Below are 27,335 nucleotides of genomic sequence, written 5' to 3'. Positions count from 1 at the left end.
CACTGTGACAGCGGTGCTGTATAGTCCTTTATGTGTGGTAGCACTGAATATCATTTCATGTAAAAAAAAAGTCTGATAAAAATATTTTCGTATTTTATTTTCTCATGTGTACAATCTGTGCTGCAGCTCATACAGGTTCTTGCAGCCACACCAACTGCATACACTAGAGGGAGCCAAAGTTTAATTTTTAACTTTAAAACTTCAATCCAATGTGCCACAGTAAAGGGAGGAGCAGCTAAAGGGTGTGTTGGGATGGAGATGCATATGTATGATGAAAACACCATTAGCTCTGGGGAATCCGTGACAAGTGGATATGACAGAAGCACCGCTGAATACAGTCATCAGATAAATTATGTGCATGAAACAGAGGATGAAGAAATGCTTATTAGATGCCTTCAATACATTATGGCGATGAAGGACGCTGGAGACAAGAGGCTTAAGAAAAGCTGTATGTGGCCATGAATTAAAATGGACAAGCAGGTAAGTGTCACTCAGCTCAGGAACACATCTATGCTGTGTACTCCCTGCTCAGAAGACCATACCACAGGGACAGCCTGTGACCCCCATATAGAAGAGCTATATACCCACCATTCTGCACAGGTTATGTAACATAATCGCCACAAAGCATCTACAATCCAGTTAGAACTGGAATAAATATACATATAGGGGCCTTTGTTCACAAACGTATATCTTATTGTATTCAAGCTGCTTTATTTTTCCCATATTGTTTGAAAAGAGGTTGTGATTATATCATGTAATGCCAAGATCTACCCTCCTGGTGGCCTGTCGTATTTACCACTGTGCTCCAAACCAAGCAAAGGCAATGCCTTGTAAATAAGCAATATCAACCATGCTAATATGGAAGTGTATATGATTAAAATTATCCAAAAAAATACAGTTACCATACCTTTCATATATGATGCTTAGACTTAATAAGACAGATTGTCAATGCACATATATTATCTCCACAAGCTTCATGTACCTTAAAGAGGTTGTCTCACTTCAGCAAATAGCATTGAGGGTCCATTCAGACGACTGGAAGTTTTTTGCAGTCCACAAATTGTGGATCGACAAAACACACATACCGGCCATGTGCGTTCGGCATTTTGCGGAAAACGAATGCAGAGCTAGAAATATGGACTTGTGAATAGACCTTATCATGTAGAGGAAGTTAATACAAGGCACTTACTAATGTATTGTTATCCATATTCCCTCCTTTGCTGGCTGGATTTATTTTTCGATCACATTATACACTGCTTGTTTCCATGGTTACCACCACCCTGTAATCCATCAGTGGTGGTCGTGCTTGTACACTATAGCATAAAGCGCCAGCCTATTTGGTGGCCGGGACCTTGGTAGTGCTCGTAGGCAGGGGTCAAGTCCTGGGAAAAAAAGTGTGGGAACTCACCCAAGATCCACTGCAACCCCCCCCCCTCCCCCCTCCAAAAAATAAAAAAGCACAGAAAATCTAGCATGCTGTAATTTGTGCCACTGCGGACTAAAAAAATAAATAAAAAAAATAACACTTTTAGAAAAGTTTGTCCTGGGATTCGATCTCATGACCTCTACACAGCAGAAGCAAGGCATATGCCCTCACAGCTATGAAAGCTGTCTAGCTTGTTACTTTAAAAAAAAAAAATATATAAGACTTCTACTGTAGGTAACTTTGCCCACTGTGTATGGATGTAGCAGAGCTGGGTGTGTTGGGGCAGCTGTCATGTGTATGGTTGTACACTAGGTATCAGTACACTAGTTATCAGTAGAAGTATCAGAAAAAGAAAAAAAAAACACTTTTAGAAAAGTTTGTCCTGGGATTCGAACTCATGACCTCTACACATTACAGGCAAGGCATTTACCCTCACAGCCATAAAAGCTGTTGAGGTAGTTGCTTAAAAAAAAAAAAACTAAGACTTCTACTTATACCTAGTGTACTGATACCTAGTGTACAACCATACACATGACAGCTGCCCCAACACACCCAGCTCTGCTACATCCATACACAGTGGGCAGCTGTCATGTGTATGGTTGTACACTAGGTATCAGTAAACTAGGTATCAGTAGAAGTCTTATAAAAAAAAAAAAAACACTTTTAGAAAAGTTTGTCTTGGGATTCGAACTCATGACCTCTACACATCAGAGGCAAGGCATTTACCCTCACAGCCATAAAAGCTGTCTAGGTAGCTGATTAAAAAAAAAAAAACTAAGACTTCTACTTATACCTAGTGTACTGATACCTAGTGTACAACCATACACATGACAGCTGCCCCAACACACCCAGCTCTGCTACATCCATACACAGTGGGCAGCTGTCATGTGTATGGTTGTACACTAGGTATCAGTACACTAGGTATAAGTAGAAGTCTTATTTTTTATTTTTATTTTTTTTTTATTTTTTTTTAAGCAACTACCTAGACAGCTTTCATGGCTGTGAGGTTAAATGCCTTCCTCTGATGTGTAGAGGTCGTGAGTTCGAATCCCAGGACAAACTTTTCTAAAAGACATTCTAAATGAATGATCTCATAGTGAAGGAGATGATGTCATTAGGGGGCGGGGCGCCATGAGAGGAGTCGCAGGCAGCAGCACCGCACAGACAGCTTCCTCTCAACTGAAGCCGCCCCTCCTCCCTTAGCCTGTCCTGCACAGTGCGCTCTGTCTCCCCCTGTGAATCTGATTCAGCCGTGTTCTCCTGACTTGAGGCTGAAAGGGAACGGCGTTCCTGCCATGAAAATAGTGCAGGAACGCCGTTCCCATGCGTTCCCCCTCCACTCGACCCCTGCTCGTAGGCTAGTGCTTTTTCCGATAGTGTGCAAGCACGGGGGTCCTAACGATGGAAACAAGCAGTGTATAATTCGATGGAAAAATTAATCCAGCAAGCAAAGGAAGCAATATGGAAAATCACAGTACATTAGTAAGTGCCTTCTATTATATTTCTCTACATGATAAATGCCATTTGCTAAGTGAGACATCCCCTTTACTTATTTGGAACTAGGTCAAGAAGATGCCAACCTGTAAACCAGAAGATATCTACTGGATAGAGGGATCTGAGAGAGAAAATGGACTGGGACACTTCTATATACTGAAACAAGAACTAGGAAGGTACTGTAACTGTGCCAACATGATGTCACTTTAACATCTCTGAATGCTATCATTTTGCCTGACATTGTACTTGTGGTAGGCCTACAGAGGCCCACAGAGAATCCTCCAAAAGGGCAAATAAAACAACAGTACAGGGGTGGTTAAACTTATTTCAAAAGTCCCCCAATAATGCTATTAAGTACATGTGCCAACATTTAGAAGGTCTCCATACTCAGTTAATCGCTCACTGTTCCAAGCACCGCCATTACAATCTCTTATTATATGGCTGCAGAGCTGTCGTAGCCGTATAAGCAAACGCAAATGTACACTCTGACCCCGCTGATGGAAAACCTTGCAAGGACTCCTTGAGTAAGGAAGGACATGAAATGGAGAAAGGAATGTCCAGAAAAAGGAATTTCTTCTAAAACGCCAATTTATTGAAGTCCATTAAAAATACAATTCCATGACTGATACCGACAGAACATTCTATGCGTTTCGAACCACCAGGTCATGAGTAGGAAACCTGATGGTTCAAAACGCATAGACCATTCTGTCGGTGTCAACCGATCAATTGTATGTTCAACGGACTTCAATAAATGAACGTTTTAGAAGACTACCTGTTTCTGGACATTCCTTTCTCCATGTCATAGCCGTATACCCTATATGACTACCAATCAGGCTTTAGCAGTCTTGGCTGTATACCGCTGAGGCCACTGGGTCCGCAAAAACGGAAGTTACTCCCTGTGCATTCCATTTCCGCATGTCCGTATTTCCGTTCTGCAAAAAAATAAAAATACAGACAAGGATGGGACTGTTCTATTAGGAGCCAGCTGTTCCGTTCCGCAAAATACGTAATGCACACAGGCATCATCCGTTTTTTTTGCGGATCCATTTTTTTGCGGACCGCAAAATACATACGGTCGTGTGCATGAGGCCTTACACAGTTCTAATTGAAATCAATGTGTTATCCTTGTAATACATATGGGGTCATCCAAAGTCAGATACTAATAGATTAAGGTCCTGAACAAGGAATCTGATTCTATTAAATAGGATGTGCGGTTTTCCAACTCACACAACCACATTAAGTTGCCAATTATGCAGATTACGGGCTTATAGAAATTTTCATATATAGCTCATTAGTTCAGTTCTCATCAGAGTATTTTGATCATACTATTCCAAACACCATTAGCACTAAGGCACAAATGTAAAGTCCATATTCCAGACATTGTAGTCATAGGTATGATACATGGCCTCAAATAACAATATGATACCCAACACAACACTACAGTCATTATGCTATTTATGTGGAAGTCTAGGTGTGGTAATAACTATGAACATCAAAAACACGAGAAGATGAGTAACATGATGTGCAACACCATAAAATATGATGTATTAATAATCATGCATTATGGAGATTCAGTTATCCAAAAACAGGTCTTAAGTAACTTGATTGTATCTAGTAAAGAGACTGATACAATCATCAAATATAAAATGGAACAGAAAATTCATCTTCAACTCCTGGAAAGCTTCATTAATTGTAGGACCTGGAGTTACGACAGAATGCCCCAGAGACATGAATAATCATGTTTGCCAGATCTGTGTGTTCAATCCCTCAGCATCTGCCGCTGAGCAGAGATCATCTCCTTAAAGGGAACCTGTCAGGGTGAACATGGTGTCTGTGCTGCAGGCAGTATGTTATAGAGCAGGAGGAGCTGAGCAGACTGGTGCGTAGTTTTATGGGAATTTCATTAACTTAAATTCCTGCTCATTCTGAATTAGTCAAAAAAGCGGTCCTATCAGTGATTGACAGCTGTCCCTCTATGACTGTGTATACAGAGATAGCGGTCAGTCACTGATAGGACCGCCTCGGCTTTAAAGGCCAAAATGAGCAGGAATATAAATGAATGAAATACAGGTTATACTAAATATTTTCCCATAAAAGTATATATCACTCTGCTCAATTCCTCCTGCTCTATAACATGCTGCCTTCATTTTCATGGTGACCAGTAACCTCTCCTGACATATCTGTTTTAGTAACTTCTTACATCCTTAGGGCTCGTTCACACGAATGTTTTTGGCGTTCCGTATACGGGCCGTTTATTGCGGTCCGTATGAGGTCCTTATACGGAACCATTCATTTCTATGTGTCCGCAAATATAAACGGAATTTACTCCGCAAGCATTCCATTTTTGTATGTCCGAATTTCTGTTCCACTACATTTTGAGTCTTGTCCTATTATTGTCTGCAAATCACGTTCCGTGGCTCCATTCTAGTCAATGGGTCTGCAAAAAAAGGGACACATACGGAAATGCATCCGTATGTCTTCGTATCCGTTCCGTTTTTGCGGAACCATCTATTGAAAATGTTATGCCCTGCCCAATTTTTTTAATGTAATTACTGTATACCGTATATGCCATACGGAAAAACGGAATGGAAAGATAGAACATGTCCTATTCTTGTCCGCAGCTAGCGGACAAGAATAAGCATTTCTATGGGGGTGCCGGGCTGGTGTGTTGCGGACCCGCAATTTGCGGGTCCGCAACACATCATGGACGTGTGAATGGAGCCTTAATGTAAGAACAATTCTGCAACATCTATTCTTATGATTCTATGATGCACCAAATATTTATTATTCCACTTGCATTTCTCATGTAATAACAATTCTGGAGCATCTGTTCTTATGACCTATGTTGTACCATTCATTTATTATTCCTGCTAGAAGTTATGAATGAATTACTAGCAGTTTGCAATGAAGGTTCAGATGGGTGTTAACAGTTGGGGGGTGTCCCTGCAGTCTGACATTAACTAATCAGTCCAGCCAATGTCACACTATGTAGGGACATACCCCCAAACTGGTTACACACAACTGGACCTTCATTGCAAATTGCTATCAATTCATTCTAGCAGGAGTAATAAATGAATGGTACAACAAAGAGCCTGTAACAGCGGTTGCTGTGCGCCACTGTTCCCCTTCTTACAGCCGCGGTCCCGGGCGCCGTGTTCAGCGGCCAGTGCTTCCCATTCACTGCTGCAGTCCTAGGCTCTGTCAGTGTAGGTACTGTTGTTCTGGGATCCGCTCCACAGTTTCCTCTCAGCCCTGGCCACAGCATGCTTGCTGCCTGTTTCCTGCAGCACTTCCTTAAGGGCTGGTGTGCGTCACTTCCTGGGCTTTATGGGTTAAGTCATGTGACCTCGCTGACCAATCGTAGCCCTCCGGCACATATATAAGTGCCTCAGCCCCCTTCCCAAATGCCTCAGTGTCAAGCTCCTTGTGTCCTGCTAAGGTCCCTGATATCCGCTTGCATTCCTGATTCATACTTGTGTTCCTGGATTCTGCTACCTGTTTGATCCCTGCCTGCTTGCCTTGACTCTCCTGTTGCCGATCTGGATTGCCTGAACCCGTACCTGTGTCGCCTGCCCTGACCTTTTACCTGTCTGACTATGCCTCTGCCTCATCTTTCGGTCCTGCACTGTTGCTCCTGGTAATGACTCAGCCTGCTGACAACGCCTGTACCTCTGGTACCTTTCTCAGATAACTCCTGGTCTGCCTGGACCAACTGCCTTGTGTGCCTATCCTCCTCAAGAGGTAGCAACCTGGTGTTCCCCTCGGTAAAGTCTATCCCCACCATCAGGGGTACTGTAAAGACGAGGGGTTCACTTAGACGACACCCTTAGTGGAGGTAGGACACGTGGCACAGTGGGTTCACACCCGCTGGTTCGTGACAGTACACTGAGGCTATAGACACCACTGGTCACCCCAAGCCTGTCATTCAGGAATTGTTACATGAACTGAGGCGTCAGAGCGAACGTCAGGATGTCGATGCAGTTCATGCAAAATGTTGCTGCTCGTCTGGATGCCATCTCTTCTCCAGCTACTGCAAGGTCGCCAGTCGCTGTAACACCTGCAAATCTCCGACCAGTGATTCGGCATTTGTGTGCAGCTGGTGTGCAACTCCCTCTGCCATCACCCTATGGTGGAGATCCAAAAACCTGTTGTGGATTCCTGAACCAGTGCCTGATCCACTTTGAGTTGCATGGGCAGAAGTTTTCCACTGAGCAGTCCAAGGTTGCCTTCATTGTGTCCCTGTTGTCTGCTGAGGCCCTTGCTTGGGCAAATCCTATTTGGGAACATGGAGGTCCAGAGACTACTAATCTGCAGTCTTTCCTGGCTACCTTCCAGCTAGTCTTTGAAGAGCCCGGCCGCACGTCCTCCGCTGCATAAGCTCTGCTGCGTCTACGACAGGGTTCCTCGTCTGTGGGTCAGTACACCAACCAGTTTCGTACCCTGGCTGCCGAACTTCCATTAAATAATGAGGCTCAACTGGCAGTGTTCTGGGAGGGCCTTTCTGGCTGGATTAAGGATGAATTAGCTGGTTGTGACCGTCCGTCTACTCTGAATGACCGATCACCTTGGCTATAAGGATAGATATGCGTTTCAGGGAACGTTCTAAGGCGGTCGCATGCACCAGAAGACCACCTTGTTTGGCTCCATCCTTCCAGAGGCTGGTTCTTCCTTTAGTGTTCACCCCATCTTAAGAGCCCATGCAAATAGAGCGCCTTCGATTGTCTGACCAGGAACGTTTACGCTGCAAAGCAGAGAACCTGTGTCTATTATTGAGGCGGCAAGGCCCAATTTGTGCGTAATTGTCCACAGAAGCTGGGAAACGTCAATGTCTAGGATTAGTTAGAAAGGTGGTCCTAGACAAGGAGAAGTCCTCTCCAAAACTTTCAGTTCCAGTGACTCTCTCTCACAAGGGAGTCACACTGTCTGTGCCTGCATTCTTGGACTCTGAGTCCGCCAGTAACTTCATTCAGCAAGCTCTGGTCCATCAGTATCGGCTTCCTACCATCCGTCTAGAAAGGCCTCTGTCAGTGGCTTCTGTAAATAGACTGCCACTCCCTGAACCTGCGCTCTTTGTTACTATGCCCCTTAAGTTAGTAAATAGGGGTTCTGCATTCAGAGATGATCTCCTTCTATATGCTGCCAGCGTCCGTGAATCCAGTTATCCTTGGTCTTCCCTGGCTGCGTCAGCACACTCCAGTTCTGGACTGGCACTCCAGTCAGATTCTGCGTTGGGGATCTTCCTGCCAGTCTACCTGCTTATCAGAGGTCTGACCTGCTTCCTCGTCTACTGTACCTGAGGACCTGCCTGGACTTCCGCAGCAGTATGCCAGTTTTGCGGATGTCTTCAGTAAGAAAGAGGCTGAGACCCTGCCTCCTCATCGTACTTATGATTGTCCGATTGACCCTCTTCCTGGTGCCACTCCTCCGCATGGTCGAGTATACCCACTCTCACTCCTGAGACCCAAGCTATGTTGATTACAACAAGGAGAATATCGACAGGCGGTTTACCTAAGAATCTTCTTCACCAGCTGGCACCAGGTTTTTCTTTGTGCAGAAAAAAGATGGATCCTTACGGCCCTGTATCGATTATCGAGGTCTGAATAAGGATCACGGTCAAGAATCGATACCCTCTTCCGCTAATCTCCAAACTCTTTGACAGGATCCTGGGAGCTAAGGTCTTCACAAAATTCGACCTGCACGGCCTATACAACCTTATCCACATCCGAAAGGGCGATGAGTGGAAGACTACAAACAACCCTCGTGCTGGACACTACGAGTATCTCGTCATGCCCTTTGGTCTGTGCAATGCTCCCGCATTATTCCAGGAGTTGGTAAACGATAACTTCCGGGACCTGATCTATATCTGCGTGATAGTGTATTTGGACAATATAGTAATCTATTCTCCAGAGTTCACCACTCACTGGAGGCATGGTGAACCCTCACCAAGCCAGGTGGACACTCTACTTCTCCTGTATTGATTTTGAGCTTCACTTTTGCCTGGACGAGAAGAATATCAAGGCGGAAGCTCTAGCTCAGTCATTTGACTTCTCCAACCAGGAGGAGGAGCCCAGTACATTGTAGATCCTGCTCGCTTGATCACAGTGGCTCTTGTCCTGGTAAAAGACATCCCTTCCGGGAAGACATTCGTGCCATCTGCCAAGAGAAAACGCATTCTAGCTTGGGGGCACAACTCCAAACTGGCTGGTCAGCCAGAGATCCGCAAGACCACAGAACTTTTGTTTCGCCACTACTGGTGGCCCACACTGTCTAAGGATGGGCGTGATTATGTGTCTTCCTGCACCGTCTGTGCTCAAAATACAGTCTCCAGGACCAAACCACCCGGGCTGTTACCTCTTCCTGTTCCTGATGCCCCATGGCAACACATTGCCATGGACTTTGTTACAGATCTGCCCTCTTCTGCCGAATGTGCAGCTATCTGGGTGGTCGTGGACCACTTCTCCAAGATGACGCACTTCGTTCCTTTGGCTGGACTCCCTTCGGCTGCTGAACTTGCTAAACTGTTCTTGAGACACATATTCCGCTTGCATGGTCTACCTTGGCATATTGTTTCTGATCGCGGAGTCCAGTTTACCTCTAAGCTCTGGAGAGCTCTTTGCCGGCTGCTCGAAATTGAGCTGGACTTCTCTTCCGTTATCATCCCCAGATCAACGGGCAAGTAGAGCGGGTCAGTCAAATATTAGAAAACTATCTCCGGCATTTAGTTTCAGCCCAACACGACAACTGGGTACAATTGCTAGCTTAGGCTGAATTCTCCTATAACTGGATCCTCTCCATTATTTGTCGTTTATGGACAACACCTTCTTACTCCTCTCCCTGTTCCTACATCTTCTGGGGTACCAGCTGCAGATTCCTCTTGTAGGGATTTTTCGAAGATTTGGTGTTACACCAAGGACTGCATCAACAAAGCGGTGACCCCCATGAAAATTAATGCAGCCAAGAGAAGAAGAAAACTGCCTCAGTTCTCCTCTGGAGATAAGGTATGGCTCTCCTCTAAAAACATCCCCTTAAAGGTTCACAGTTTCAAGTTTGCTCCTAGGTTCCTTAGACCCTTTGAAGTATTGAGGAGGATCAACAAAGTGACATATAAGTTACGTCTGCCTCTCTCTCTCTCTGCGTATTTCTAATGCCTTCCACGTGTCCTTACTAAAACCAGTAGCATTGCGTCTCGACAGATCCTTCTACTCCAACTCTGGTATCTGAAGATTCTGATGAGATATTTGAGGGAAAAGACATCCTGGACATCAAGAAGCGTGGCAAGAAGACCTACCATCTTGTGGACTGGAAGGGCTTTGGTCCTGAGAAGAGGTCTTGGGAACCAGAAGAGAACATTCATGCTCTGAACTTGATAAAAATGTTTCTGTCTTGTCGTAGATTCAAGAAGAGGGGGCACTGCTGTTCCCCTGCTTACTGCCACGGTCCTGGGCGCCATGTTCAGCGGTGACCTGCGGCTAGTGCTTCCCATTCACCGCTGCAGTCCTGGGCTCTGTCTGTGTACGTACTGTTGTTCTGGGATCCGCTCTACAGTTTCCGCTCAGCCCTGGCCACAGCATGCTTGCTGCCTGTTGCCTGCAGCACTCCCTTAAGGGCTGGCACGCGTCACTTCCTGGGCTTTATGGGTTAGGTCATGTGACGTCGCTGACCAATCCTAGCCTTCATGCACATATATAAGTGGCTCAGCCCCCTTCCCAGATTCCCTCAGGGTCAAGCTGCTTGTGTCCTACTAAGGTTCCTGATATCCGCTTGTGTTCCTGTGTTCCTGACCCGTACTTGCGTTCCTGGATTCTGCCTGCCTGCTTGACTTGACTCTCTTGTTGCCGACTCGGATTGCCTGACCTGTACCTGTGCCGCTGCCTTGATCTTTTTCTTGTCTGAATTCGCCTCTGCCTCATTCTCCAGTCCTGCACTGTTGCTCCTGGAAACGACTAAGCCTGCTGACAACGCCTGTACCTCTGATACCTTTCTCAGATACCTGCTGGTCCGCCTGGAACAGCTGCCTCGGTTCACACCCACTGGTTCATGACAGAGCCATAAGAATAGATGTTCCAGAATTGTTATTACATGAGGAATGCAAGTGGTTACTAAAACAGGCATGTCAGGAGAGGTTATGGGTCCTCTTTAATATTCTATGGATCGATCCAAATAGGCTGCAGTGTCAGACATAGTACACAAAGCTGCTTCACTAAATGTAAGTGTTCCTGGTTAAAGAGGAGGGTTACCCTCTGAAGCAATTTGGTAAATTATTGTTCCTAGGGTTGCCATCAGGGGTTTAGGTTAAGGGTACTTTTAGGGGTCCTGGCAAAAAATATTTAAAGAGAACCTGTCACGTTGAACATTGTTTGTGAGCTGAAGGCAGCATGTTATAGATCAGGAGGAGCTGATGTATAGTTTTGTGAGAAGACTATCCTACCAGTGACTGACTGCTATCTCTGTATACATGGTCATAGAGGGAAGGCTGTCAATCACTGACAGGACCAAGTCCTTGACTTCAAAGCCTAAAATGAGCAGGAATATAAATGTATAAATTACAAATTCTACAGAATCTTTTCCCATAAAACTATATATCCATCTGATCAGCTTATCTTGCTCTATAACATGGTGCATATAGCTTACATTGCATTTCCATGGGTATAGGCCCCCTTTAAAAAGAAAAGATGCTTTCTGATGTCATTGTCACCACTGCTGCCCAACTTCCCCATGTAAATGGAGCAGTAGAGCACAGGCATGGTTGACCACCATACCATTCAGTTTATGGGACTGTCAGAAATAGAGCTATCTCAGGAGTAAAACCAATGGCCCATCCTTAGCAGAGGCCATCAATATTAGACCAGTAGCGGTCTGACTCTTGACTTCCTTGTTGATCAGTGGTTTGAAAGGGTTGCTGCCTTTACCATCACCAGCATTCACTGGTAATAGTTACAGTTCCATACTTTTAACAACGTGTGTGCCTGGTGTTGCAGTTTTCTATACCTTTAGACTGAGGTGCAATACCAGGCACAACCACTACTAAAAGTAGTGGAAATGCTGAGCCATCGCACTGCTGCTCCTTTCAGCTTTTGGGGAGTGCCGGATACAGCCAAGTACAAGTGCTCGGCTATTTGTGCAGTGTGCATTCTCGACCTTACACTCCATTCATTTCAGGGGTCCCTGCAGGGTACAGGGACCGCGTTCTTATTATCAGCGGAAGTCCCAGCACTTGAGCACCCACAAATCTAATAGTTATCTCCTATCTTGTGGAAATGTAACCAGAATACTCTTTTAACTTTTGTGACCTGAAACAGTTTTTTGAGTAATAAGACTATTTGCCTGTGAATATATAGTATATGAAACAATTATTTATATAACATCTTTTGTGTGCAGTGGAGCGACCTCTACAGTTTTCAAATGTGAGGAAAAAGGAACACAAAAGTCGTATGCTGCAAAAACAATTAAAAAGACAGTAAGTATTAATGTTTTGCGGCTGTAAAATCTGAAACATGAATACATAAAGATGCATGTAAGTTGGGGGTTGCAGTGCGCTTCTTCATTGGATATTTTAGGGTCATATCTCAAGCATCAGGTGTCCACCATCAAGCAATCCAGCTATGACAGCCCCCAAATTTGTGTCCAGTAGTACATTCACCTATGATACCAGATGGTCAGGTATTGCCTTGGGGCCATTGGCAGTTTTATTTCCATACAACCCAGTGTGTATTATATATTAGTGGTGTATGGTGTTACACATAAAGTATACACATGTGGACAAAATTGATGGTACCCATCTGTTAAAGAAAGTAAAACCCACAGTGGTCACTGGTGGAGAAGGGGGAGTACCAGCAGACCTGTCTCACCACCAGCGCAGGGTATATTAAGACCAGCGTATAAAACACTAGTCTTAATAAATGACCTCCAATTTTCTTTTCTTTGTATGCTTCATTTTTATGTCTGTGAACATAGAGCTCACTTGGCTAAAAGCTCTACTTTTGTTTCATCTGTCCAAAAGGCATTCTCCCAGAGGCTTTGTGGCTTGTCAATATGCAGTTTGGCAAATTCTGGTCTTGTTTTTTTATGATTTTCTTTCAATAGTGGTTTCCTCCTCAGTCGTCTTCCATTAACCCCTTTAGGACCCTGGGATTTTCCATTTTTTGTGTTTTTGTTTTTCACTACCTGCCTTCCCATAGTCCTAACTTTTTTATTTTTCCATTCACATAGCCTTATGAAGGCTTATTTTTTGCGAGACAGGCTGTACTTTCTAATGGCACCATTGCACAGTTGCATACCATGTAGTAGGGAGCGGGAAAAAAAATTCCAAATGGGGTGGAATTGGGAAAAAACGCAATTCTGATAAAGGTTTTTTATTTAAAAAAATTTACACTGTACACTATGCGGTAAACTTGACCTTTATCTTCATTCTCCAGGTCAGTACGGTTCCAACGATACCACACTTAATAATTTTTCTTGCGTTTTAATACTGAAATGTTTTTTAAACCTTTGAGGAAAAAAACTTTTTTTTCCTAACCATATTCTGACCCCTATAACTTTTTTGTAGCTATGTGTACGGGGCTGTGTGAGGGCTAATTTTTTTGTGGGACGATGTGTTCTTTTCTGTGATTCCAATTTTAAGTGTGTGCGACTTTTTGATCACTTTTTATAAAAAAAATATTGGGTAGTTGAAGTGACAAAAAATGGCAAATTGACTGTGTTTATTTTTTTCCCCCGCTATGCCATTTGCCGTATGCCATTAATATTGTTATATTTTAATAGTATGGGCATTTTTATTTAAGAAAAGGGGGGTGATTTGAACTTTTATGTTTTATATTTTTTTTTATATTTGTAAAACCTTTTTTTTTTAAGTCACCTTGGGTGACAATAACTGTCAATCATTCGATTGCCCATAGTATTCAGTGATGGCTAAATAGCCATCATTGAAGACTTCATTTGCAGTATATCAGTACAAGGCTGCCACCTAGTGGCCTGTATTGATATATACATCTAATTGACTCGGAAGCTGGCTTGGGGCTTCGGTCACTTAGATCGTAGTAACAGGTCCCCCGATCTCAGCCGGGGAACGCTGTTACCGGACCGGAAGCACGCAACTTCCGGTTCTGGTCTGCGCAGATGCCGCGGTCACATTTGACCATGGCATCTGAAAGGTAAGATGTATGCGATCAGCCTTATGGCTGATCGCATACATGTGCCGTGGGTTTCTGCTATTTAAAATTGCAGAGACCCCACGGCTAAGGCGCCTGCTGCACGCACGAGCGGGTGCCATGTTTAGGGATCGGACCCATGACGTACAGCTACATCATGGGTCCTTAAGGGGTTAAAGGGGTTGTCCAGGCTTTTTCTATTGATGACCTATCCTAAGAATAGGTCATCAATATCAGATCAGCGGGGGTCCGACACCCGGCATCCCCACCAATCAGCTGTTTGAGGAGAGTGTGCGCACAGTACATCCTGAAGATAAGTCATCAATAGAAAAAGCGTGGACAGCCCCTTTAAATCCACTCTGGCTAAGACAGTGATGGATGGTGCAATCTGACAGTGATGTACCTTGACCTTGGAGTTCACCTCTAATATCTTTAGAAGTTGTTCTGGGTTCTTAGGTTACCATTCGTATTATTCGTCTCTTCAATTCATCATCAATTTTCCTCTTGCAGTCACATCCAGGGATGTTGGTTTCAGACCCTGAATAATATGTGCAACTGTAGTAACACAAATTAGCTCTTAACAAGCTCTGCCTCTAATGCCACCAGATATAAGGCAGCTATCCTATAAGTCAATATTCAGCTCTTAAAAAAAGTCTTGAGACATGACTTGGATATTAAATAAGCCAGCACCTCATCTGCAGACAGCTGTTTCAGGGAGATTGCCCCTCATCAGTGCAGAGCAGAGAGTCCCCCCTTACTGTAGTAACAGGAACATCAAACTGTTTGGAGATGGTTTTGAAGCCTTTACCTTTACCATGTTTAACTATAATTTTCTTTCTACTCTCCTTAGCTTTCTGCTGTCCTTGTTCAGTGTGGTAGCCACCATCATACCAAACATCACAATGACTACTTTTCATCCTTTAGTTTAAAGCCTCATTCACACATCCGTGTCCGTGCTCAAATCCATGACCAGGTGGTCAGTGATGCATCCGTGAAGGATCCGTGTGTCTGTTTTTTGCTGTCCGTGTTTCACTAAACAGCTGAAAAATAATTTTCAAAGAATCTCTTCTTAATGATCCATGAAACACGGATGCAACACGGATGGAATCCGTGGTTTTCACAAACCCTAGACCAGTGATGGCGAACCTTTTACAGACCGAGTGCCCAAACTGCAACATTAACCCACTTATTTATCGCAAAGTGCCAACACAGCAATTTACCTTGAATACTCCAGTCCAGTATAGAATATCTTCCATGTACTTTATCATTTAGCTACAATAGCCTGCCTACATTCAGTGCGCTGCCTGTGCTGTTCATAGTGCGCCCTGCGCTGCTGGATGGCAGAAAAAGTCTAAGGCATATTGGTACACCATAGACTTTTTCCAGGGTGTGGGTGCCCACAGAGAGGGCTCTGAGTGCCGCCTCTGGCACCCGTGCCATAGGTTCGCCATCACTGCCCTAGACTATAATGGACGTGATAGATCCGAGAACACAGACAAAATAGAGCATGCATCCGTGCCTGCCAAAAACACTCACCCACGGACTGTGCTAAAACACTGATGTGTGAATACACACATTAAAATGAATAAAGACGTGTGCTGCCCTTGGAGAACACATACAGCACACATCCGTGAAACCTGCGGAAGGCATTGGGCTTCCTTCTCAGCCATTAAGTCCCCATCACCGCAGCTCCCTCCCCCCACAAACCACGTATATACCACGGTCAGTGCTGACCACTGCATAGAGATGGTTAAAGCACCAGTATCAGTGTATTTACCAATGCCAGCGTATACAGCAGGGGCTCGGCTGTCAGGAAAAGCCAGACCCCTGTCGCTGGCTAAGCATCGGGCAGGCGAAACACCGGGAAGTCACTCCCTGATGCGCCGTACATGTACTGCAGATGTCGGGAAGGGGGTTAAACCACAATTTAAAAGCAATTAGAAGATTTTCAGTAATTTTTTATTTATTACTACTTTTCTCAGTTTCTCATCAGTGACTATTGTGTGTTTTTTTTTATTTTTTATGGAAGAGTACCAGCAATTTTGTACACGTGTGTAAATACCAGTATTACATATAAAACAAAAACGCATATATTACATAAAATGATAACATTTCTCTGAATAAAGAGCCTCCTGGCCATAATCCATTCACAATACATTTATACGGGTATTTAAAATACTATGGTGTCAATACGAATACTGTGTAGAGCAAAATTTGCACATTTGCAATTAAGGCCTCATGCACACAACCGTATGTATTTTGCAGTCTGCAAAATGCAGATTATGTTCATGTGATGTCTGTGTTGCATCTGTTTTTGTGCATCCTTGTGATTCCGCATTTATATGTCCATTTCGCGAAAGGACAGAAAATGACTTATACTTGGCTTCAAAATGCTGTCCCCAAACCCACTGAAGTTAATGGGACCGGGAAAAAAAAACGATGCAACACAGACGTATTCCATGTTTTGTGGACTGCAAAATACATACAGTTGTTTGCACGAGGCCTACAGGGAATGCATCACCTATAATTGTTTTTCTTCCAGCTAAACCCAGATAGCGACACATGTTGTTTTGTAATATGTTTTTATTCTCTGATTGTAGATTTTTTATTCTATTTCCTGAACTTCAATATTGGGGCAGCTCTTTTGCATGAGCTGTTCCTAACAGCATATAGTGATATATTGTACTTTACAGCAGCCACATGGGCCATAGACACAATAAACAGGAGGGCACTCATTGATTTATACGGGAGAGTTTTCTAGGCATGCTTTGTGCCCTGTGCAGAGTTAATTGTACAAGGATAGAATAGATAAGCTTTGGCAATCGCCTATTATGAATAGCGAATCCTGTGTTATCTATATACAGGTAATATCTGTCATTGTAATCCTGTTTGTAATGATGAGATGACAATGTATGTTCTTGGATGCCACTTTAGAGCCTATTTATAAAAAAAAATCTGTTTATATGGACTATTCACCAGTGTAAAAATGAAAGTGAAAATATTTTTACTTTATAGATTGATAAAAAAATTGTAAGAACTGAAATTGGAGCGTTGCTTCGCCTGTCACACCCGAATATTGTAAGTTTCTTTTCCAAATACCTATTATTAAGTTTATTATATATTATATTATAGCATTCATAGAGATGAGTACATGCTTGTACATTTTTTTTTGCTCATGTTTTATTTGATGATTATTTGATTTGAACAAATATAGATCTTATCTATAATTAAAGGGGATCTCCGGTAATTAAGAAATTAAAATAATTAAATATTACTTTATTATAAATATATTCTCAAATACCTTTAATTATTTATAATGGCTAGTTTTGTCTAGGAAGCAATCATTAGGAGAAACAAAATGGCCGTTGTCCCATTAGTTCACACAAAACCTGTCCTGATCACATATGAGGACAAGTTACTTTACAACACTAAGGTAAAGAGCGCCTCCTCCTCCTCCCTAATTGTCAGGGATTATGATCCTGAATACAGATAATAAGAACTTTAGCTGAATCTCTGGGAAATTTAGTTCATGAGGAGACATGAAGTACAGAGAGGACAGACAGGCTGTGGTACTGCGTTGCTGTGGTAATGGAGACTGTAAACAAGTGCTTCTGCTCATCAGCCACACCTCACCCTCCTCTCAGGTCTCCTCATCTTCTCCATTCCCACAGAGATTCACCTGTATTCTGGATCATACCCCTAACAAGCAGAGCAGAGAGGAGGATGAGTCAGCACTATGGCTCATTGTGGTGAAGTAACTTGTCCTCCTGTGTGATTAGGACAGGTTTTGTGTGTACTGATAGGACGGCGGACGTTTTATGTGCTATTAACTTTGGAATGCTTTTACTTATCCAAACCATTCTGAGATAGTTTTTTTGTGACACATTGTACTTCATTTAGTCATTTGATTCAATATATTTAACCTTTATTTATCAAAAAATCCCAAATTTACCCAAAATTTTAATAAATTTGCAATTTTCTAAATTTCTATTTCTCTGCTTCTAAAACAGAAAGTGATACCTCATAAAATATTTATTACTTAACATTCCCCATATGTCTTTATGTTGGCATTATTTTGTAAATGTCATTTTAATTTTTTAGGATGATAGAAGGCTTAGAATTTTAGAAGCAATTCTTAAAATTTTTAAGAAAATTTCCAAAACCCACTTTGTGGGGCTTACATAGTGGAAACCCCCCATAAATTACCCCCTTTGCAGAAACTACACCCCTTAAGTTACTCAAAACGGATTTTACAAACTTTGTTTACCCTTTAGGTGTTCCACAAGTATTAAAGGAAAATGGAGATGAAATTTCTAAATTTCACTTTTTTGGCAGATTTTCCATTTTAATCCATTTTTTCTTGAACACATCAAGGGTTAACAGTCAAACAAAACTTAATCTTTATTACCCTGATTCTGCGGTTTCCAGAAACACCCCACATGTGTACTTTTTCTTATTTATTTCAGATTTACACAATAATACAATTTTAAAAAAAAATTATGTTTTAGTGTCTTCATAGTCTGAGAGCCACAGCTTTTTTATTTTTTGACTGATTGTCTTAGGCAGGGTTTCATTTTTTGTGGGATGAGGTGACGGTTTGATTTGTACTATTTTGGGGGCATACGCTTTTTTGATCGCTTGGTGTTGCAATTCTTGTGATATAAGGTAACATAAAATGGCTTTTTTTGGCACTGTTTTTATTTTTTGCGGTGTTCAGCTGAGGGGTTAGCTCATGTGATATTTTTATAGAGCAAGTTGTTACAGGCGCAGCGATAACAAATATGTATACTTTTTTATTTATTTCACTTTAACACAATAATTTTAAACAAAAAAAATATGTTTTAGTGTCTACATGTTCTAAGAGCTAGAGTTTTTTTTTTTTTTTAAGTGATTTTGTTATGATGGGGTTCATTCTTTGCGGGATGAGGTAACGGTTTTATTGGTATGATTTTGTGGGATCACTTGGTGTTGTACTTTTTGTGATGTAAGGTGCCAAAAATGGCTTTTTTTTTTTTTTACACAGTTTACATTTTTTCTTTTTTTATGATGTTTATCGGGCGGAGTGGATCATGTGATATATTTATAGAGCTGGTTGTTACAGACAAGGTGATACCTAATATGTGTAATTTATATATTTTCTTTCATTTTTTTAATCTCTTATAAATGAACGGATATAGGAAAAGGCTATTTATTTCATTTTTAATTTACATGTTTATTTATTTACTTTTTTTATTTTCACACTTTTTTTTTTCAAGTCCCACTTGGATCTTGAAGATCCAGTGTACTATACTTTGCAATGCTCTTGCATTGCAAAGTATAGTACTATCAAGTTTCCTGATAGATGGCAACACCGGACACCTTTGCAAAGTGTCCGGTTTCCATGGCAACCATCGGCCCGCTGCCATCGCAGCGTGGAAGCCTGATGGTTGAGAGAGGGAGCCCCCTCCCTCTATTAACTCCATGGATGTCATTGCCACGGCATCTAAGGGGTTATAGCATAGTGTCAGCATACAGCTGACACTCGCTGATGGCGGCAGCTCAGGAACAGAGCCGCCGCCATCACATACAGCAGGGGGACCTCACAAGGGGAAACAGGTGAGGAATGGGGACACCGATGGGGCAGGATACACTCATGGGGGCAGACGACATGGATGGGGGCAGGCTGGCACAGGGAGAAAGCATGGCCGGCAAAAAGGTTGGAGGCCGGGCAAACGGGGGGGGGGGGTTCTGGCGCTCACACAGACCGATGCAGGGGGCACAGATGCAGCCCACAGATCGGGGGCACGGAGCACAAACTACTGTGCTGAGATGAGCACATACTCTCATCTAATCTGAAACAGGCACTTTTACACAGCCGCGATCTGATTGGTTAGTCTGGACAAACTAACTAATTTGATCGATCTCCGGCAAGGGACCACTTTGATTCGTCCCTTGCCGGCATTACTGGACTGTAGTGCAGGGGCAGAAGCTTTAATCCAAGAGTTTTGCAGCGATTAAAGAGCTACCATGACGTTTCATTCTTTGGGTCAATACTATTACAGCAATATCAAATTTATACAGTTTTTTAAGTTTTATTAGTTTTGGACAATAAAAGCCTTTTTTTTTTAAGTTAAAAAGATTTTGCATCACTGCAGCCCAAGACCCATAATTACACCCATAGTTTCTTTTTTTTATTTTATAGAAACATAGAATGTGTCGGCAGATAAGAACCATTTGGCCCATCTAGTCTGCCCAATATGCTAAATACTATGAATAGCCCCTGGCCCTATCTTATATGAAGGATGGTCTTATGCCTATCCAATGCATGCAATTTCGCTGATAAAGATATTAAACAATATGGGTCCCAGAACAGATCCCTGAGGTACCCCACTGGTAACAAGACCATGGTCTGAATATACTCCATTGACTACAACCCTCTGTTGTCTGTCCCTCAGCCACTGCCTAATCCATTCAACAATATGGGAGTCCAAGCATAAAGACTCCAATTTATTGATAAGTCTTCTGTGTGGGACAGTATCAAAAGCCTTACTAAAGTCTAGATAAGCGATGTCTACTGCACCTCCTCCATCTATTATTTTAGTCACCCAATCAAAAAAATCTATAAGATTAGTTTGACATGATCTCCCTGAAGTAAACCCATGCTGTTTTTCATCTTTCAATCCATGGGATTTTAGATGTTCCACAATCCTCTCCTTAAGTATGGTTTCCATTAATTTCCCCACTATTGATGTCAGGCTTACTGGCCTATAGTTGCCCGATTTCTCCCTACTACCTTTCTTATGAATGGGCACAACATTTGCTAATTTCCAATCTTCTGGGACGACTCCTGTTACCAGTGATTGGTTAAATAAATCTGTTAATGGTTTTGCTAGTTCACCACTAAGCTCTTTAAATAGCTTTGGGTGTATCCCATCAGGCCCCTGTGACTTATTTGTATTAATTTTAGACAGCTGACATAGAACCTCTTCCTCTGTAAAGACACATGCATCAAAAGATTCATTAGTCTTACTTCCTAACTGAGGTCCTTTTCCTTAATTTTCCTTTGTAAAACCTGAACAGAAGTATTCATTGAGGCAGTCAGCTAGTTCTTTATCTTCTTCCATATACCTTCCTTCTTTTGTTTCTAATTAGGTAATTCCTTGTTTTAGTTTCCTTTTCTAATTTATGTATCTAAAGAATGTCTTATCGCCTTTTTTCACTGACTGAGCTAATGTCTCTTCTGCCTGTGCTTTAGAAGCTCTTATAATTGCTTGGCCTCTCTCTGCCTAATCTTATAAATTTGCCTATCATCCCCTTTTTTTAAATATATATATATATATATATATATATAATTACTAAATGCAGTTTTTTTACCACAGTGGTCACTTTTTTTTTTTTTTTTGCTTTTACTGACAAGCCTAATGCAATTATCTGTTGCCTTCAATAGTGCCACTTTTAAGTAGTCTCATTTCTCCTGGACGCCATTGAAACTGTTCCAATCTGATAGAGACTCGTATACCACTAATCTAATTTTAGAAAAGTCAGTTTTTCTAAAATCTAAAACTTTTCTTTAGTACCATATTAGTGTACATAAGATTTTTTTATTGCTTTTTTATTAAATTTTTTGGGTAGTGGATAAGAAAAAAAACTGTTTACAGCATTTTTTATAAAAAATTTTTTTACCAGTATTCTCGGTGTGGGATAAATTACTTGATAATTGTAATCTGAGGTAATTACAGATGCAGCGATACCAAATATGTGAAGTGGCTTTTATTTATTTTTTCCATACTATCCTCTTGCAAACAGACCAACATCAGGGAGTATTTCAAACTCACTACTTGGTTTCAGGAAAGTGTAATACCACTACAGCAGTCACCATCATGCCTGATTGCTTGTTGTGCCAAGAGATAAGTCAATGCCAGAAGTGTCTGGAAACAGCTTGTGTCCTACTCATTAAAATATGCAAGCAGGCTAGGCCAAGCTATGCATGCATGTTTATGGGAAGGTTAAGTGAGATAGGTATTAGTTCAACATAAAAGATCAATACAGACCCTCTGAAGTTCAAACACGGACACTTAAGGCTCATGCACAAGACCGTTGTTGTTTTGCGGTCTGTTTTTCACGGATCCGTTGTTCCGTATCTGAAGGTTTTTTTCCACAAAACATATCCGTATGGTTTCCGTATGCGATCCATTTTTTGTGGATCGGAAACGTAAACAGTAACTTATTAATCACCAAACACATAAGCAATATGCAATATGAGCATTTCTACAGTATGGATCCGCAAAATACGGATGACATACGGATGTGCTCCGTGAGTGTTCCATATTTTTGTGGACCCATTGACTTAAATGGGGCCTCACACCGTGATTTGCGAACAATAATAGGACATGCACTTCTTTTTCGCAGAACAGAAATACGGAAAAGGAATGCACACGGAGTACCTTCTGTTGTTTTTGCGGACCCACTGAAGTGAATGGTTCCGCATATGGTCCGCAAAAGAAACGGAACGGAGGCGGAAAGAAAATACGTTCGTGTGCATGAGCCCTTAGGCTGTGTTCAAACTGATGTTACTGAAAGTGAGGCAAAATTTCACACATTTTTGTACAAGAGTGTGAGAAACCTACTTGACTGACCCTATTATAAAAATGGTTAGAATTCACCTGTCTTTGTGAAAATACAGATCCAGCATAGCTGCCATGATTCTGTTATAAAGTGAAACCATGAATGTCTTCAGTGACTTTTCTTGTAATTATGCCTCAGTCACACATCAGTGTTCGGTAAAGCCTCTTTCACACGGGCGTTGCGGGTGACGTAAGGGAAAAGATGCGGGTGCGTTGCGGGAAAATGCGCGATTTTCCCCCGCGAGTGCAAAGTGTTTTAATGCGTTTTGCACGCGCGTGAGAAAAATCGGCATGTTTGGTACCCAGACCCGAACCCAGACTTCTTCACAGAAGTTCGGGTTTGGGATCAGTATTGAGTAAATTTTATTATTTTTCCTTATAACATGGTTATAAGGGAAAATAATAGCATTCCTAATACAGAATGCTTAGTAAATTAGGGATGGAGGGTTTAAAAAAAAAAAAGTCTGGGATGCGCGAACAATTGGATGAGGTGAGTTTAATTTTTTTCTTTTTTTTTTTAACCCCTCCCTCCCTAATTTACTTAGCATTCTGTATTAGGAATGCTATTATTTTCCCATATAACCATTTTATAAGGGAAAATATTAAAATCTACAGAATACCTAACCCTAACCCGAACTTCAGTGAAGAAGTCCGGTTTTGAGTCTGGATACCACATTCAGTTTTTTTCCTCACGTGCGTGCAAAATGCATTGCTCTCGCGCGGAAAAAACTGAATAACGCAACGCAACGCACCCGCATCCTATCCGGCCCTCACACTCGACGCCCGTGTGAAAGAGGCCTAAGTGATTTCCATCAGTGATTATAAGCCAAAACCAGGTGCGGCTCTAAACACAGAACAGGTGCAGATCTTTCCCTTACACTTTATGTGTGTGGAGGCTCCAATCCTGGCGTTGGTTCCCAATCACTGACCAAAACACTGACGTGTGAATGACGCTTTACAAAAACTTTCCAAATATCTGGGCACACAATATTGCAGCTCTGATGTCCATCACGATGGATAGGATACAAAACATAACCCCATTCACTGATCGAACACGTGATCAAATGTATACACCACACATAGACCTTTCTAATTTCCTGTACATGCAGCGATCTCATCCAGAGTATGGGGAGGTATGATCGCTATTACTATTGGTCTTCCTCATACTGACTCGTTGTTTGCCAGCAGTAGATCATGACGATTTTTGTGTACACACAAATAATTGGATTACCCGATGAACAAGCATTTTGTTTGTTCATTGGGTAATTAGTGGCACATTTACACTGCCAGACAATCGTTAACGAGCGTTCCTATGAATGCTCATTAGTGATTATCTTTAAGATTCTCGGTCTGTGTATAGGGCCCTTAACCAACTAACCAATCAGCCCAACGTTCCCTGGCTGAGAACTTGTGTTTGGCTGTATGGAATCTTGTCATGCCTTTTTCTGTTATTCTTATGCAAAAGTACTAATAAAAATATTTCAAATATTTATAATTACTATATTTTACCATCTTCAGTACAGGCCACCACTGTTATTCAGTGGGTGCCTTCTATTGAGTAAGTTCACCCCTTCATGGTTTACACTGTCACAACAGGTTTTCAATTCAAGCTGTGCCTGGTACTGTTGGTTGTCCCAGAGGATGTACCCCTAACAATCAAACATTGATCACATGTTGTATCAATGGAGAACCTCCTTAATAACTTGCCTGGCTCAATGGTACTGTAGTTCCAGATCAGATGAGCTCTCCTAGTTAGTTTACATTACATTAGCCTATGATCATTATGCTACATTCTTTTTGCATGTGTTTCACACTGTACAGACCTGTGGAAAATGACGCTCCTATCGCAATAATCCTAAATTTGCATTTGTCCAGTAAAGGTAAATTAACTAGAATAATGTTATCGAAATAAGTGGCTGTTTTTTGCTTTAGATTAAACTGAAAGAGATCTTTGAGACCCCATCTCAGATTATCCTGATTTTAGAACTGGTAACGGGAGGAGAGTTGTTTGACAGGTAAATATTTAATGCTTTTAAAAAGAATGCATGGGGTTAATATTATACATTACAGGTCTTTTATCTAGAGGGCTATACAGCTAGGATATCATAGAAAATTACACATGAAATAAATTGAAGGAGTCTTGGGTGAAAACCAGAAGAACAACCAGGAGGACAAATGTAGAGGGTGCAATGGTGGAAGAGTCCAGACCATGTGTAAAAACCAGAGAGACAATACAGAAGAAAATGAATTGAATAGATAACGCAGGAGGCAGGAGACAAGATGGGTGAAAGAGAGGTTGGCTAGAAAATGTAGTAGGCTAGAGTCAGTGTCCAACAAAAGCAGGCAAAGTTCAGGAGGCCCCTGCCTGTGGATCCTTAGGCATATGGCAGCTCCAACATAATAACAATGTATAAATTTTTTAATTTTATTTTTATATATATATTTGCACTAAATTGTGCACTATGTACTTTCAAAATACAGATAAAGAAAACGTTATCTTAACACTTATACCAGGTTTTGGCTTAAATTGCACCAACATATGTACAATTAAGCTATCTAGGTTTAGAGAAAGGAATGTGGCTTAATATGCAACATTTTGTGCCCAAATTGGTCCACAGTTCTGGTGTAAAATTCTGTCTCATACTAAGGCAACCAGTAGTTGGTATAAAGTTAACAAAAGTGTCTGGCCAGGCACCACATTTATCATCCAGCATGAAGCACTATGATAAATAGGTGCTTGTCTAGAAACCATCTTTAGGATTAGTAAATATGCCCTACTGTATTCAACATCTTAATTATTCCTGTGAAATCCCAATGCATACCAGCCAAACATATACTGTACAACTAATTTTCTGGTGTGAAAGAAATAGTTTAAACAAGTATCTAATGAGGCAAAGAAGACAGTAGCTGTATTGGTTAACAAGGCTTGGATTTTTTAAATCTATCTTTTCCAGAGCACGAACTGCAATTTAGAGGGAAACATGGTTATGACAGATATTTACCAGGCCCCATGCTCTGTTTGTTATGTTGTATGCACAGAGTTTTTCTCCCCTAGCTTTTTTTTTCTGTTGGGGTCATAGTGCACATGGATTTACAATAAGGCTCCGTATTTATGATAATGCTTTATTCGTTTTTTTTCTCTCTGCCTAGGATAGTTGAGCGGGGGTATTACAGTGAAAGAGATGCCGCCTGTGTTGTGCAACAGATCCTGGAAGCAGTCACTGTAAGTGACAACTAAAATCTCAAAACTGATAAATGTAATACAGAAGCCATGGGGCGCTCAAAAGCAATCCCTGGGGTGGAAAGAAAAATGAAGACAATCGGGTGGCAGACTGACCTACCACTGACTGTACCACCCTACGACCAAGACCTGCATACACTGATGCAAAAGTGTGCACCCTGTAAAATTTAGAGAAGGTGTGGATGGAAGACTAAGTAGTAGCTTTAAAAACTTGGAATAGAAGCCTGACAGTGTGGAACCCAAGAAGAGTATGCACTGATTTTGAAGATAGGATCTTGTCCTTTTACACTGTAGGCCTCATTGATTGCTGAGCAGATCCAGGAGAAAATTTGAGTGCTTGTAGGAAGAGGTAAAAGACAAAAGTCCTCATGGCAAGACCTCTCCCTGGGATGGGAGAAGTGCAGAAAGATGGCAAGCAGGGAAAACCATCGGAAGGAAGACACCGGCTGTAGAACCATTTCCCTGTAAAGGGGAAGTGAAAGAAAAGGGCCCCCAATTTGGACACTCTTCTGATGCAAATAATGTAGGGAAACTAACGAAGAGGTTTAAAAGGGGAGCATTGGGGGGCATACAACACCAGATGGAGGTACCAAGAGGGTAAAAGTGGCCCATAAGAAGCAATTGTGTGCACAACCTCTTTTAGGAAGGTATTGACGTCAGAATTTGAGGTTAAAGGGCAAGGCCTCTGGATAAGAATGGATAAGGAAGATATCTGACTCTTCAAGAACTAAGGGGAAGTCCTGCATCCACACTGGACTGAAGGATAGGATAAAGGGGAGAGAAAAGGCCATGAAGGGGGGGGGGGGACTTAGGATGAATTTAGGATGAATAATTTAAGTCTGCTATACTTTTTTTTCCCCCCAGTATTTGCATGCAAATGGAGTTGTTCACCGTGACCTCAAGCCTGAGAATCTCCTCTATGCAGATATGTCTCCAAATTCCCTTCTTAAAATTGGTAATGTTCATTGCTGGAGTTTCACATGTCCTATTTATTTCAAGCAAATTGCTTAAAAAGTAATTAAACTTTTGATTAAATTGTTGTTAAAATGTCCCTAATGCCATAATAACACTTTTTGTAATATACTTTCTCTTTGCGCTTAAAATGGACTTTTCTGTAGACTGCTGACTTCGGAGTAAGGGCTCTACAGTTTATGATTGGGGCAGCAGTGCGCGGAGTATGGGCAGGAGCACATGCCTGTGCCCCCTGGAGGTTTACTAAATGCTGAGCGGAGCGGGCCCCTGCCTGTGCCTGCTTCGCTAAGCTAAAAGTCCTGCATGTCAGCTTTTAGCTTAGCGAAGCTGGCACAGGCAGGAGCCCGTTATGCTAATCCTGGCATAGAACATGGTTACAGGCTAACCATGTGCTATACCAGCATTTAGTAAACCTCCGAGGGGGCACAGGCAGGAGCAGCAATGTGCGCTGC

General features: G+C 42.0%; 1 protein-coding gene across 2 annotated transcripts in view; it reads left to right on the top strand.

The window, feature by feature from the left end:
- The first annotated feature begins 305 nt into the window (after positions 1-305).
- The window catches only part of LOC122930211 (calcium/calmodulin-dependent protein kinase type IV-like), a 52,585-nt gene continuing 25,555 nt past the window's right edge, over positions 306-27,335 (top strand). For both annotated transcript variants that reach the window (XM_044283458.1, XM_044283459.1), the window contains exons 1-7: positions 306-480; positions 2,990-3,096; positions 12,299-12,377; positions 17,083-17,145; positions 24,603-24,685; positions 25,821-25,893; positions 26,776-26,866. In XM_044283458.1, coding sequence (XP_044139393.1) covers positions 469-480; positions 2,990-3,096; positions 12,299-12,377; positions 17,083-17,145; positions 24,603-24,685; positions 25,821-25,893; positions 26,776-26,866 — 508 coding nt within the window. In that variant the 5' untranslated portion in view covers positions 306-468. The remainder of the gene's footprint in view (positions 481-2,989; positions 3,097-12,298; positions 12,378-17,082; positions 17,146-24,602; positions 24,686-25,820; positions 25,894-26,775; positions 26,867-27,335) is intronic.

The sequence above is a fragment of the Bufo gargarizans genome, chromosome 1, assembly GCF_014858855.1.
Source record: "Bufo gargarizans isolate SCDJY-AF-19 chromosome 1, ASM1485885v1, whole genome shotgun sequence".
Classification (NCBI taxonomy): domain Eukaryota; kingdom Metazoa; phylum Chordata; class Amphibia; order Anura; family Bufonidae; genus Bufo; species Bufo gargarizans.
The sequence above is the reverse complement of the archived record's forward strand: the minus strand, read 5'-3'. Positions and strand labels throughout refer to the sequence as shown.